Below are 16,133 nucleotides of genomic sequence, written 5' to 3' on the forward strand. Positions count from 1 at the left end.
ATATTTGTGTATATAGTACATTATTAGTCAGTACCAAATATCATAATATTTAATAATTAATAACAATATTAATATTTAGTAAAAAATATTGTTGTAAAGTTTTATTGTTTATTTACTTTTGTTTAAATGCATCAAAATATATTTAAATATAATTTTTATGACATTAAATTGTATTTGTGCATTTATTTGCACTTGTTATTAAGGTAATTTCTGTTTAAATTAAATTAAATTAAACTAAATTAAATTAAATTAAATTAAATTAAAATAAATTAAATTAAATTAAATTAAATTAAATTAAATTAAATTAAATTAAATTAAATTAAATTAAATTAAAAAGAGGACGTTTTGTGGCATGTTTTTAGTGGTAGGCACAGACAGGTTTCCTTGTTTTAATGTGAATGAGTGGGCTGGGAGATTTTTTTTTACATTATTTTGTAGAAAAAACTTATAATTTAAAAAGGTTTAGAATAAATATGTTTTTGGACATGAAATAAATCTAATTAGACATAGAAAATGCATTGTTATAAAAAAATTAATACATTTTAGCCATTTTTTATATGTTGTGGAAGGTATATCTTAAAATGTAATTTGTTTTAAAAAGTTTTATAGTTATTTACTAAAGAGCAAAAGTATGTCTGATTCACATATTTTAATTTGAGCTCAATGGACTGTATGCACAGCAAGAGTTTTAAATCCGACGATAAACTTCCGGTGAAAGCTTAATGTGACTATTATTAATTTCACAAGGTTGTTTTCACAGCTTCGATGCTGTAATGTAATCACAATGCATTCAGTTAAATAGACATATGCTTTCATTTAGTTGTTCAAGCGTAAACCTGAGGTTAAATAAACTGTCATATTTAATAGACATGGCAGGGGGAAATGGAATTTAATGCAGTGCTTCTTGTCTGATCTGAGACCTACTTCATATTGTATATTTAACAGGCAGTGAAGATCACTCATTTTTTAAGATTTCAGATCTTAAACGTGACAGTTTTGTAATGAAAAGACAGTTCACCGGAAGCCCTTGGGTTGCCTGGCTGAAAATTAAAAGTCTGTGTGCATGTAGCCCATTGGCTAAATACATATAGATCCTGAAATATAGGATTTATCCTGATTTAATGCTGTTTAAATGTAGTGTTTTAAAATTAATAAGTTCTGAGAAGTATTTTAAAATAATTACATTTAATTCAATGGCAATCATACTTTAAAAATGGAGCTCAAATATATACTTGAATCACAATGCTCATCATGTTATGTTCCTGTCTTCCATTGTTGTTCACTTCATTGTTTTTAATCAGCCTATTGTTGATGCTGTTTTTTTTTTCTTCCACAGGGTCCTCCTGGACCTCCAGGTTTGCCTGGTGAGACGGGTGACACTGGACCAAGGGTAAGACATTTGTAATTTTTATTATTGTTGTAACAATCCAGCTCGGCTGATTTTAATAGCTATGTAAGATGCTCTATAACCTGCTCTGTGGTCACTATAGAGACTGTGAGGATCTCAGTGCGGTTTGGTTCGTGTGTCTGGTGTTTCTGAGCTCAGATTAAAGCAAGGAGCCCATTAAGAAAAGAGATAGGAGATGTTCAGACGCCCTCAGACTGATAAAACCGCAACATCATTAAAATGCTCATTCTCCGACTTCTTGGAAAACACTGTTTCTTCCCAGAAATAATAGTGCTTTTATATATATATATATATATATATATATATATATATATATATATATATATATATATATATATATAAAACATAGGAAAGATAAAACAAGTAGGAGAAGGTTTGTGTGTATCGAGATAAATTTGGCCGACAGCTAGCTCTCTGAAACTCTCACAGGAGTTTTGTGTATGATAACTTAAATATTATTTACAGTAACATCAGATGCCTGTCATGATCCCAGGTGCTTCAGATACTAGAGAGCATTTGTTTGGTCACGATTGATTTAAAAACTGAAGTATGAGGTGACGTGAAAAAACAAAACGTTGATCAATTTAAGTGACAAACTGCAAGCTTTGTATGTTTATATCAGGTTTATATCTTCTAAACGTGAATGTTGTCAGTGTTTTGCAGTGCACTAGATTATAGGCATAGATATTTACATTAGATGTTGTCTACCCGGTTGTTGTCTATTAGAAGGAATGAGTCAATAGAGCCACCATTTTAGTACAGGGTAGTGCTCCTTTGAAATGAATGCGGAACCAAGGTGCAGTGGAGGACTGTGGCCATCCAGAGCCAGAGATATATACACATATACACATATATCTATGATCTGGAGTTTTCCTGGAGGTCAGTATGCAATTTTTTTTTTTTTTAATTACGAAAATTATAATTTTACATCACTTTTCTACATTGATGGATGAGTGACCGAACAAGCATTGCCAAAGAGTGTGTGTTTATGTGCATGTAAATGTATTATCCTCCCTCTCTGTTAAATTTGATCTAATCCATGTCCTGAAACACACCTTCTCTCCTGCTTTCACATCTCATTGTTATGGAGGGAGCGATTCGTTTGTGAATGAATCTCCGTTATAAACGACTCGTTTTAGCCGACAATAATACAAGATTCTGGCACCACAGCATCTTGTTGTCATATTTCATTTACGCTGTTTGCTTATTTTATTCAATAAAACTAGCATAAGCCTGGAATTTAGTAAAAGTTGGTGCTCCTTTGCGCTATGGTCAGTGCAGTGACTATTATCATCAATAATGTTGTTTGTTGGGCACAAAAGTTCATAACATACAAGAATGTAAAAAAAAAAAAAAATCTTACCTATGAAATGTTCTGCCTTTGTGCTTTGTTTTCTTTGTTTGTCCATTACTACACCCATACTCAGCATCTTCGCATTGGTAGTCTTGACTGGTGCAGTTGTTTGTCCTGGGAGCACTGTACAAATGTGGCGTCGCTTTTGACGCATGCTCAGGGTCCCTATGTGTTATCTAGTGTATATCTATGGCTTATAAACACTAACAATACTAATACTAGCATCTAAAAACCTTTATTGGAATTTTATTGCACTTTAAAGTTATATCAAGATTTCAACAATTCAGTACGACAAGAGTCACCCTGACTACTTTTTATCCTCGCGTGTGTGAGAGTTTTTAGGTGCAGTTGCTGGATGTCTTTGTTGTAGCTCGGCAGGGCCGCAGGGTTTCAAGTGCAGTCCGACTTTCTCTGTCTCAGCGGGAAACAGCAGCTCTCGGTGAGGGAATGTAACTCAGAAACGCTGCGGGTCGTGCTTGAGTGAGTGTAGAATGACGCACAACTGCTGAACGGCAGGAGTCTGACGCTAAAAGAGGTTTTCTGTCTCTTCCACCCTTCCTTTTAAAGCTGTTATCAGTGAAATTCCGTCAGACTGCCTGCACATGTCATATGCAGCAGCAGCAGCAGGGGATGCTAAAGTGTTAGCACGCACTGCTACATCAGTGAAATTAAATATGAAAGTGGGGGAGAGTTTTACCACCCATTGCTCTCTTAAATAAAATGGCCGCTTTATTCGCTTTATTTCACGTCTAAAAGTTTTGAGGCCATATGTGCTCGGTTTCGCTATTTGAAAATGACAGGTAGCATATCACTGTCTTCGATATATTTGTTAGTAATTATTATAATGGTTCCACTTTATATTAAGTGTCCTTAACTACTATGTACTTACATCAAAAAAATAAATACAATGTACTTACTGTGTTTATAATGTATTTGAGAACACTTGTGGTGCTTTTGAGTTGGGATAGAGGTTGGGTTATGGACAGGTTTGGTGGTATGGGTAGGTTTAAGGGTGGGTTAAGGTTTAAGGGATGGTCAACAGTGTATTTACAAATGTAATTACAAAAGTTAATTACAGATGTAATTTCATACATGTATTTAATCAACATAAGTACACAGTAAATACATGTATTTACACAATAAGTACATTGCAACAAACTATTAATTTCTATGTAAGTACATATTAGTTAAGGCCACTTAATATAAAGTGGGACCATTATAATTATGTTTATAATATATTTCCCCATATTTGTAATGCTAACATTCTGTTTCAGATGGAAATATATCAAAATAGGTTGATATTCTTGTTTTTTGAAGTTTTTAATTTTTGTATTTAATTCCGTCATCGTGCTTATTTTCAGTGAACGGTGTGATTTTGCTGTTTGTCCAGCAGAGGGAAGCACAACCTTTGCCATATGCCTGTAGTAGAAGCTTCATTGGGATAGAATTTCTCTCATACAATTCTGCATTTTTTCTTTTAGAAAATTTGATAAGAACTGTTATAAATTATAGAAATGTACACTTAAAAATACAGTGAAATTATAAAGTAAGGTCAATGTTACAAATAAAATAAACTAAGTGTAAAAGACATAGTTGAATTGGAAAAAAAAAGTGTAGAGGAGAGAAAGGCACAAAGTAACACTTTTTGGTTTTGGCCAAATAATGAACAATGTAATGGGGTTAGACAAACCTTATTTATTTATTTTTTTACCAGCAACACACAAGCCTCTCCTACAAATGAGCTCTGAAAGTTTGATCACCGGGTTTCTGTGCAGTATTGCCAATAGTGCCTGGAGTAAAATGTTACTATTTACCGCACCTGCAGGGCAAGTTGTAACAGACAGGGGGTTAGTTGTAACACATGCTTTAAAAGTCAGATTTCACACAATAAATTTAAATTCAGTTTACTTTAAATAGTGTATTTCCTTAGTACACTGCAATGCTTTTCTTGCTTAGATTTTTTTATCTTGTTTCTAGTCTAAATATCTAAACTTTCTTATATCAAGAAGCATTTTCTAGACAAGCAAAGCATATTGTCTTGTTTTGAAAAAATAATATTCCAATATTAAGTGAAATTTTCCTTAAAACAAGCAAAATAATCTGCCAATGGGGTAAGCAAATTAATCTTGTTTTTTCTTTTGATGTAAGATTATTTTGCTTACCCCGTTGGCAGATTATTTTGCTTGCTTTAAGGAAAAACTAGCTTAATATTGGCATAATATTTCTCAAAACAAGACAATAGGTTTTGCTTGTCTACAAAAGTTTTAGATATTTGGACTAGAAACAAGACAAAAAAATCTAAGAAAAGCATTTTTTGCAGTGTAGTATTTTTCATTCTACACAGCACAGTATGTTTATTTGCTTATCTATTGATTACATGTGGATTTATTTGCATTAAAATCCATTATTATACAATGCATTTATTTGCAATATTAGCTATAAAATATATTTTTTTCTATTAAAAAAATTATATATATAAAAAATTCTCAACATTACACTCAAGCTCAAAATTCAGCAATTATTATGTTTGTTTAATTGGTGTCCAACAATGTGTACCTTTATTGTTACAACTAATCCCGCTGTGTCGTGGTTTCCTCAAAACTGACTAGCAGTCACTGTGTGCTTCTTACATCCTTTAAAATGGTTTCATCTTTTAGTCAAGGAAACGGTAATCACAACAATATAAGATGTTACGTTCATACTTTCATAGATTTTTTCAAAATAAAAAAAATATTGAGTATAATAAAAAATACTTTTATATATATATATATATATATATATATATATATATATATATATATATATATATATATATATATATATATATATATATATATATATATATATATATATATATGTATATAATCTATTTATTTATATATATATATATATATATATATATATATATATATATATGTATATAATCTATTTATTTATATATATATATATATATATATATATATATATATATATATATATATATATATATATATACATACAAATTTACCGAATTTATATGTTTATATACGAATTTATATTATATATTATATATATATATATATATATATATATATATATATACATATATATATATATATATATATATATACACACACAAATTTCGCCAAACTTTTATAATAATTGGCAGGAAGACATCTGCCAACACTGAGGTGAAAACCTCACAAGCATGCCATGGTTAACCCTGAGCAACTACCTTAAAACTCTGTGTTACATTTTACCCTGTGTTACTTTGTGCCCCATGCTCCCCTATTTGTAAGTTATTTAATATAATATTTATAATCATTTAGAGATTATTTTATGTAACACCTCCTTTATTGTCTCCTTATTTAATTTGATGCATGTTCCACTGATTTCATACAGTTGTTTTATACATATAATTCTATATAATACAATATGATATAATCAGTATTTAATATAATGTATTATTATAATACAGTATAATAAATCTATTTTGTACAATGTAATTTTTACTCATTTGTTTACATTTGGTACATTTCAGTCTTTTTTCTTGTTAGTATCCACTTAAAATTGTGGTTTATTGTAACTTTGATTGCATTTGAGCAATTCTAGCGTTATGGATGTGACATTTGCAGCAAAAACTCAAAACATAAATTCACACAGAAAGCATATGTTAATATTATAATGAAACTTTTGTTTCAATAAGAACAACTGATTACAGAGTTCAGGGACCAGAAAAATATCCATCTGTGAACATGTTTTGTACTTTAAATGAGGGAAAAAAGGCGTTCTGGATGTGACAAAAAAAAGTCTGCGGGTTTACAGCATACAACATACTTTGTAGAAATTCTGTGAATTTAACTGCACAACCCAAAAGAAATAATGCATATCAAATAGATAAGAGTTGACTCACTATAAACCAAAAACAATTTTATTTAATATTTTCACATTTATGAGGAAAAACTGTTGTTATAGATGTGACATCTCTCTGTTATGGATGTGACGGATGTGAAATAGCCACTTGTGTGACTTTGGTAAATTAAACATAATAGTTTGAAAACATTTCATCATCTTGGAATTATAAGGTGCTATCTATGTTCTGAATGGTTTTGAGATATTGAGCTTCAAAGTTTTTTTATTCCATATAGCAAACAGTATGTGTGTAACATTTGTTTTTTGTTATCCCAATGTAATTATTAATCCATAATGTAAATAAGTTGTCAATTAATAAGAATATGTCAATAACTCAATTTTGACAAAAATGTCAGATAGAACCTTACAATTCTAAGGTGACGAGACAGATGCATTTTTGAGTATTTCTAAAGTACTGTAAAATTCTTGCTTACACAAAAAAAAATAAGAAATGGTTTCTGTATTTTGATGAAAACTTTTTTTTTATGGCAAGGTTTACATTTGCACGGATAAATATATTTCTATTAAATATATTTTTTTCTTATCTAATGAGATAATATGTTTTCTCTGTTTCTCCAGGGTAAAAAAGGTGATGCAGGATTGCCAGGAGTTGATGGTCTCCCGGGACCACCTGTAAGAACTAACATCACATTCATATACCTTAAACTTACCCTATGCAGCAGTAAATTTATTGACAAATAGCGTTTCTCTTGCTCATTTCATACATTATAAATGAACTTACTCTAGGCAGTAAACATGCTTAATTTGATTTGTTTGTTATTATTGTTTTTTAATTGAGTATTTTAATATGGTGAAAATCTGGGGGAGAACAAAATGTGTTTAGAGTAACCGGGACCTCTAGTGGTGGTTATTAAAGGAATGAAAATCAGTCCTAATACAAGGAGTAGTTCACGTTCAGTATGTAAATTGATAGATATTTACTCAGTCCTTGTCATCCAATATATTTACTTCTTTTATGTGCAGCTGAATTTTGTTGTTAAGTTTTCTAAGGTGCTTAATGGTTTAAACAGTCATTGGTTTAAACTTCCAAATGGTTTCAGTGGTAATTCATAAGATCCCTGAAAGATCACATCTGAGAAATAAGGGTCTTAACTGTGTTTTTTCTTAATAAAACTTTAAATGTATATACTTTTTAACCACAAACATTTGTATTTCAGAGCTGGTGTGTTGTTTCTCCGAGTGTGAACCTCTATCGATCATCAATTTGGAAGTTTAAACCACTGAGCACCATAGAAGTTATTACAGTTTATGGAGAAAAATCATGTAATGCTTTCCTCAGAAAAGGGATTTTATTTTTACGAAGTAAAAACAATGAACATCTTGAATGGCAAGAAGTAAATGATCAGGAAATTTGTATTTGTCAGTGAACTAATCCGTTAAAAGACAAAAAAAAAACATGCATACAAATCATATCAATAATAATATGTTATTATGAATTTGTTGTAAGTGAATAAGGTTCATGTAATGTCTCGTTTCCACTGACTGGTACAGTACGGTACGGTTTGGGTCGGTACTGGTCACCTTTATCAGGCTTGCGTTTCCACTAGCAACTGTTGGTGGGCGTGGTGTAAGACAGAGTTTCAGTCGCATCATTCTCGCTCGAGGAAATGTCTAAAATAAAGCTGTATGGGTCGCTCACATATCATATGAGAAGCACTTCTCACAAAACAGATGCTTTACACGCATAAATACTTCTGTATAAATATTTATTACTAACTTTTTTATGAACAGGAGTTTATTATAACTGCAGATCAATGACGGTGCGAAATAGCCTACCGTAACGTCTGTAATTATATAAAATAAATAAATAAATAAACATATATGAACACATACACCGCCTTACAGTCTCCGATATGTTACCAACTACAAAAAAACTACACACAGCAGACATTAGCCCCTTTCACACATACAGAACTTTCCGGAAAATTACCGGCAATTTTCCGGAAAGGTTGTATGTATGAACAGGCTCTTTTTGAAAATACCGGTAAATTCGTTCTGGCTATTTTCCGGAAAGAGAAATTGTAACATTACCGGTAATTTGCCGGAATGCTGCGTTGTGTGAATGCAGAAGGAAGATTGCCGGAAAGAGCGCGTCCACGTCTAGAATGTGCTGATGTGAGACACCTGCTTTAGCCAATCAGAACAGTCAGACGCATTTTTCCAGACACCTTTTTTAAAAGGCTAGATGTTAGTCAGATAATGTTTCTGTTCCTTCCTAATGTTAACTGTGTAAATAATTATCGATAAAATGTTTATGATAATCCGTTGTTTGTTTACCTTCAAGCTTTGCGTGTGCCCATGAGCGCCCTTAGCGCCAGCACACACACATATCATGAACATCTCGACATGCGAAAGTGTTCCTCTATATGTTTTCATTGGAGTTATACTCAATACTGATCCATCCAAAGAGTTTGTAATGTAGTCAAATGTTTACAAACACAAGCGCAGCCTTTTAGAGGTCATTTCTGGTTAATGATGTCAGAATTTACAGCCATTTTGGGAGGGATGTGTGAATGCTCTTTTCCGGAAAAATTTCGTAATGTCCTCGCCTGTGTGAACAGCGCTTTTTTGAACTTACCGGTAAAGTTGTTCCGGAAATTTTCCGGATATTTACCGGTATCACTGTGTGAAAGGGGCTATTTAGTGCTTATTTAGGTTCAAAACAACACAAAATATAGCCTACAGTCAGTGAAAACCTCTTATCTGTGTCTGTAATATTCAGCAGCACGTGTAGCCTCTGTTAGAGAGTCATTCCGTCATTCTGAGTTCATAATAGTCCGAAAGGTGATGATTAAAAAATAAAACCTGGCAGTGTGTTCACGTTTGCTGAAGAAATAACGTGCTCCTTTTTTCCGGCTTCTCCCTTTTTTCGCGCTTCACTCTAGCGTTTGTCAGTGTCTAACAGGATCGGGTTTTCGAAAGCACGTCAATAATCAAGCGCACAGTATTATCTTCAGTTTAAGAAGTTTGTTATTTTCAGATATAGACGTGCTGCGAGCGCAAGCAAGGATGCGAAACCGCTCGCACTTCAGACAGGCTCGTAAAAAACTACGAGGCACAGGGTAGATTCTGCTCTACTCCATGGCTTTATGGCTGTTCATCAAGACGACGACAAGGTTTATTTGAGCTCGGATCGACCATGGCTTGTTATTATATGTATATATAATTCCGCTGTAATCTCTCGCTGTGTATTTCAAACATGGTGGGTCCTTTGTTTACATTCTGGCTTGTTGCGTAAGCGAATGACGTATCTCTGTAAACCAATAGCGTTCAGCTGCACGTCTGTAACCCTTTCTCATGTTTGGTACCCTTTCGAAAGGTTATCAAAAAGGTGGTACTGTACGGTTCGGTACGCCTTTTGACAGTGGAAACAGCCATAAAAGCGTACCAAACCGAAGCGTACTGTTACATACCACTCAGTAGAACCGGGCCATAAAATGAATTTTTTTGTATTAGTCTTTGTAAGGAGTATTTATCATGCTGTTATGCAAGCAAACTTTCAGATGCAAGTTCTGTATTGTATTGTATTAATGTTAATCACCACATAATATTGTTACATTTCAGTATGCTCCACAGCTAGACCGACACAATATTGGAAAATCTGACATTATAAAATGTGTATTGTGATATGAATATGACTGTATAGTCTTCATTGGTCATTGTTTGTCACAATATTGACCACAGTAAGCTTTTGAACATCCTTTTTTAGGGTCCTCAAGGGCCTCCTGGAGTTTCTGGCAGCCCAGGACAGACAGGACCTCCGGTAAGTTTACATACACCAATCCAAAATAATCAATCTTTTTTATTTTTTAATTTGCAAGCTACTAGAGCCAAAGAATAACAGCGCTTTAAATAAAATCCCGCTCTTTGTCCTCGCAGGGATTACCTGGTGAAATCGGATTCTCAGGAAAACCAGGAGAATCAGGAAAACCAGTGAGGATTTTTGTTCTCCCGCAGCCCTCAAGCATGCTGTCCAGAGATTTCCACAATCTTGTTTCCCCATTAACTGAACACTTGTTTTTGTGCAGAAAAACTTGATATAATGGTCTTAATGCTAATTCTTTTTCAGGGTTCGCCAGGGAAAGATGGAGCGGACGGTTTCCCTGGAAACGACGGCGAGAAGGTTAGAGCGGTTTTAATGAGGAAACTGTGAACTCAGTTACTTCAGGCAGAACTTCATCATTCATACAGCCCGCTAAAGGCCAGATCTGCTTTTCGACCTTTTCGTTTGGGTTTCTGTCGCATTGCGCTCTTCGTTTTAATCATGTCCTATTTTTTGTTTAGGGACAAAAAGGAGAATCTGGACAGGATGGCTTCCCTGGTAAACCTGGACCGAAGGTAAATAATGTGAATTTGTGTTGTGAAGTACCGCTATTATGCTGCTTTAACACATTTTATTTTAGGATCTCCTACACTAATATAGCATCCATCCAAAGTTGCCAAACAAAACTTTACAAATTTATATATGCTGCATTTGATATCACTTACTTCCATACTATATAGTATGCTAAAAACAGTATGTGAGCCGAGTAGTATGTCAGAATTCATAGTATTCAAAAACAGTTTGCGACAAGTACCCGGATGAACTACTATTTCCAGTAAGATTCTGAAGTGCGCATCTGGTGGATGCTATGCTATCCAATTCATTAATAACAGTGTAGCAATGCAACTGATGTGGGTCGGTTACGTGATTATGACAAATGGCAGATGTTGTACGTCCAGTTCCATTCATACTACTGATATTCATACTGTATTGAATGTACTTTTCTAATATTCATGTAGTAAATTCTCATTCAAATGTAGTACCTACTGAGTAGTAGGCGATTTCGGACGCAGCCAAAAGATTTTTTTGATGGATCCAATGTCCTTCTCTTTCCCAAGAGTCTACTCTGATTTCATTGGTCAGATTATGGCCTAGTTTGCTGTGATTGGACTATCACTTACATCTGGTTTTAGGGATGTGCGCTGTAACTGGGGTTGCTTAATTGTGGGAAAATCATAATCATGATTATATTGGTCATAATTGTAATCATGAAATAGTGTACTGTCGCTTTAAGAGCCACACAGTTCTGTTTATGTTTTCACTTTCGAATGCTGTTTCATTGTGTTTGCTTGAGAAAGCCAACATACTGTTATACTACTCTGTTCTGCCAACATACTATTTACTACTCTCACCCCTATACTCTTTACGATGAGTGCCACATCTCATCCGAAAGACAGTGCTCACTGACAGTATAGCATTCTTTCACTTTACTGGGGCATTAGGACTCACACAGACCACAGGTTAAGCGCCCCCTGCTGGCCTCGCATCCAGGTACTGACCAATCTCAGCCTTGATTAGCTTCAGTGAATAACCGGTCTTGAGCTGCAGGGTGGTGATATGGCTTTGACCCTAAGATGACTTAATGGTGTGTGTGTGTGTGTTCTGTTGGTCTTTAAGGCTGAGCACATACACACAAAAGCATGTGTTTTCTTTTGCGGTCTTAAAAACATAAATGTATCAACTACACAATAATAAATGAAGCGTTTTTCCAAAAAGATTTACCAAATTGACCAATTTTCTGAAGAGGATCAAATGCATACCTCTGGAAAGGGGCGGGATATGACGCGATAATCACTTTATCTAATGATCGTTGGAAGCCAGAATCAAAATTCAAACTGAATTTAGATTAATTGCACTGATTTTGTTAGTGTTTACGTGAAAATTTTGTAATTTACTAGTCTAGCAACACTCCAGACATTAAAAATAAATAAATAAATAAACAACAGTATGCCTTACCAACATACAATCAAACATGCTGTTTTAAAGACATGTAAGACTGGCAAATTAAGAAAAAATATTAAAAGCAATTATGGATTGACTGATTATGATTGGTAACTCATCAGCTGGAGAAACTGTCCCTTCAACATCTGGACTATAGATTCTTTTTTGTCACTAATGCCACTTTGTTCTTTCTCTTAGGGAGATGAAGGCCCACCAGGACCCCGAGGACCTCCTGGTGAACGGGTAAGGAAAGTAAAACTTAAAAAGAAAGTTTTGGAAAATCTTTGACAGAAGGACATGTCGAACTCTTGTTTTGTTTTCAGGGAGAGTCTGGTTTGACCGGGCAGGTCGGCCCAATGGGACCCAAAGGAGAGAGAGGGAACCACGTAAGACTGAATAATAAGGACAATTGTTTGAGAGAATCAAAATCTCTCTCTTGTTTTAATGTTTTGAAGTCAGAATCAGATGGTTCATTGATTTACACAATCCATAAACATTGATTTGTAAAAACATAAAGCACTACTGCACACAAAAAAAAACACTCCTACTGTTAGAACCTATATCTGTTTAATGGTGGACTGTATTTTCTGCTGCAAAGTTTGGTAGAAAAAATAGAAAAGGTACATGTACGTGATATAATTTGAAGTCATATTAATGCAATTATGTTCAGATCTTCGTTCCTTTATTTTTCTTGTAGGGAGAGAGAGGAAGAGAAGGACTCAGTGGTGCAAAAGGAGAGAAAGGAGACAAGGTGAGGAAGACCAGAAAGCTAAACAATTATATGAACTAAGAGATAAACACTCAAAATAGATTAATGTTGTTTAAAAACTGTTTAAACCATTAAGTTTAATAAAAAAAGGCTTCTGCTTAAATGTTTGACATGTTTTTAAGGACGTTCAATTTATTAAAAACATTTATAATGTTCAGCTTTTTCCATTTTGGTATATTTTTAATTAAGTTGTCCTTGTTACACATGCACTGTAAAAACGGATTAGTTACTTTAATAACTGAGTAAATCCATTGTAACTCGAAACCGTTAAGGTGACAGGTTTACTCACTTTAGGTAAAAAAAAAAAAAAACATGTTAAAAGCAATAGGTTTACTCACCCTTTTTAAGTTAAGCAACTTCTGTTTTCTGTGTTCTTACTATAGTATTTGCAATTAATATTTGCATGCAACTAACTAGGGGTGTAACGGATCGCGACCCACAGTTCCAAACGCACATATTTAACTTTTTTATCCATGTAGATTAATCCAACATTTGTGATGATCAAGGAGAGATCACCCTGCTTCATTCAGATCACGTGTGTGAAAGCATTTCAACTTTCCTGTAAAATATAACGATGATAGAAGAATTTGTGGTGGCACCTAAAGGCTTCTTAGGTTATTAAAGGTGTTTTCTGGCATTAATTATTCATCCTGAATTAATGCATTCAGTGTACATTCATTCATTCATTTTCATAAACACTCATTCACACTCATACACTACGGACAATTTGGCCTACCCAATTTACCTGCACCGCATGTTTTTGAACTGTGGGGGAAACCGGAGCACCCGAAGGAAACCCACGTGAACACGGGGAGAACATGCAAACTCCACAAAGAAACGGCAACTAAGCCGAGGCTCAAACCAGCGACCTTCTTGCTGTGAGGCAACAGCACTACCTACTGCGCCATCGCGTTGTCTATTCAGTGTACAATAAATCATTAAAAGTTTGGGATCTCAAATCAAAACACCATGCAACATATATTACAAATGATGATAATAAGCATATGTTTATTAATCTTTCAACTGCTCTGCATTCAAATCTGCATTTAATCGAGAAAGAGATTCAGTTTTACCCTTTTCAGTTAGTTAAACATATAAAAACATATAAAATAAATACTGGGATATCGATTTATGGTTAAGGTATAAACACTGATGTTTATGGTAAAGATTAAAATCACAGTTTAATCACCAACATATGCCTTTAACTTGACGCTCAAAATGAGATGTAGCAATTGCGTCGTTTAACCAGTAGAGGGTGACACTCAGCCATCAAAAATATGCCATTGAATAATTCTTTCAAAATGACACATCTAGCTATGAAACAAAGTTTTTTGAGTGAGTTACTGAATCATCTATCGATACTGAACATATATGCAATGTGTTGTACAAAATATGTTATTTATTTTGTTATTATATATTATTTTTATACAATTAGCATTATCAACAACAGAAATGACTATCCTCTTTCACAGTATTGAATATTTAATTATTTATTTTTATTCCGCTGGTTATTTCTTGAATTTATTTTTATTTAAGTTTCAGGTTCTAAGTGCTCAGCATAATTAAGTACACCCCATTTTAAAAATGAATTATTTTATCCATTTCTCAGTGACTGTAGGCAAAACATTTTTGCTCATTTAAACAAAACAAATTTCTTAAACATATTTATTCATTAAAATAATATTTTAGTCAGCAAACATTTAGAAATTAAAAGATATTACAATTAAATTAAAGCAAAATATTGCAAAAAAAATTCTAAATTTTTTCTCTTTTTTATTTGTATTTAATATTTTTCTATAGCATATACTTTTGGGTGAACTAGTTTTTGGGGGTGTTATTGTAAGTTTTTCTGTTAGATAAGCTCCAGATTTGGCTCCAGTACTGACTAATCTAATGTATATGCACAGATATAATAGTGTATAGCTTCTTATTAAAAATATTAATTTAAAAGAGAGATTTGTGAGGGGATTTCTTATATATGCTGGGCATTGTGTGTTTGTTAAAACCAAAAGTTCCAAGCATTAATGTTTTGTAATAAATGGAAAGCAGATTACATTTCTCTCCTCTGCTTTTTGCCGGATCTGAAAAATGGTCCGATCTGTGACTCAAAAACTAGACTACATTACACCTCTACAACTAACCCTAACCATATACTGTACATGTGTTGAGTACTGTACATATATTTAATTAATGTTAAATGTAGTTAAATGAATAGTTACACTAACAAGAAGACCTTAAAATAAAGTGTGAGCAAATGTTTTTGTGATTTTAAGTGTTTATATAAAAAAAGTGAATTAAAACCACGAAAAAACACCTTATGAATACTACTGATGACTTTGAAATGTCTAAAATAGAAAGCATAAAGAAAATAAGTGTTGATTATAAAATATTTTTTTTGTTTTCACGTTCAAAAGTCACTTCTGTGTAAGATTGTGTGAAATATCATTGAAGAAGATGATTTACGGAGGGCTATTTCTGACCACATGTTGCTGCAGGTCTCACACGTCGGCGATTAAACCGTCAGTGATGGTTGCTTTCTTGAGGCCACGAGGTCGTTAATGAGATAATTAACAAGCTGACAGGATGAGGATATAACCTTTCTCTGTTACTGTTTTTCATTCACACAGGGTGAGATCGGCCCCAGGGGTCCGGCCGGAGCTCCAGGCAATGTGAGAACAGTTTATAATTGACATCATAATTTATACAGATGCACAATTTGTGGAATATTTAAGAAATTTTATTTCTTTCGATATGAGAAAGGTATTTGTTGCATCTATTATGCTTTATATCTCAATGTATATATCTTTGAATTCATTCACTATTATTTCTTTAGGTGGCCAATGTGATTCCTGAACCTGGTGAACCGGTAAGTCGGTAGTTTTAATAATATTTTGAGTTTTTGACGAGTTTTTTTGGAGTACATCTA

The 16,133-nt window shown here is 33.4% G+C and overlaps 1 protein-coding gene across 4 annotated transcripts in view; it reads left to right on the forward strand.

Annotated features, from left to right (window-relative positions):
* The window catches only part of col22a1 (collagen, type XXII, alpha 1), a 129,822-nt gene that overhangs the window by 82,851 nt on the left and 30,838 nt on the right, over window positions 1-16,133 (forward strand). For all 4 annotated transcript variants that reach the window (XM_073930460.1, XM_073930461.1, XM_073930462.1 and 1 more), the window contains 11 exon segments: window positions 1,337-1,390; window positions 7,233-7,286; window positions 10,384-10,437; window positions 10,554-10,607; window positions 10,744-10,797; window positions 10,959-11,012; window positions 12,637-12,681; window positions 12,762-12,824; window positions 13,136-13,189; window positions 15,835-15,876; window positions 16,041-16,073. In XM_073930460.1, coding sequence (XP_073786561.1) covers window positions 1,337-1,390; window positions 7,233-7,286; window positions 10,384-10,437; window positions 10,554-10,607; window positions 10,744-10,797; window positions 10,959-11,012; window positions 12,637-12,681; window positions 12,762-12,824; window positions 13,136-13,189; window positions 15,835-15,876; window positions 16,041-16,073 — 561 coding nt within the window.

The sequence above is a fragment of the Danio rerio genome, chromosome 19 (genome assembly GCF_049306965.1).
Source record: "Danio rerio strain Tuebingen ecotype United States chromosome 19, GRCz12tu, whole genome shotgun sequence".
Classification (NCBI taxonomy): domain Eukaryota; kingdom Metazoa; phylum Chordata; class Actinopteri; order Cypriniformes; family Danionidae; genus Danio; species Danio rerio.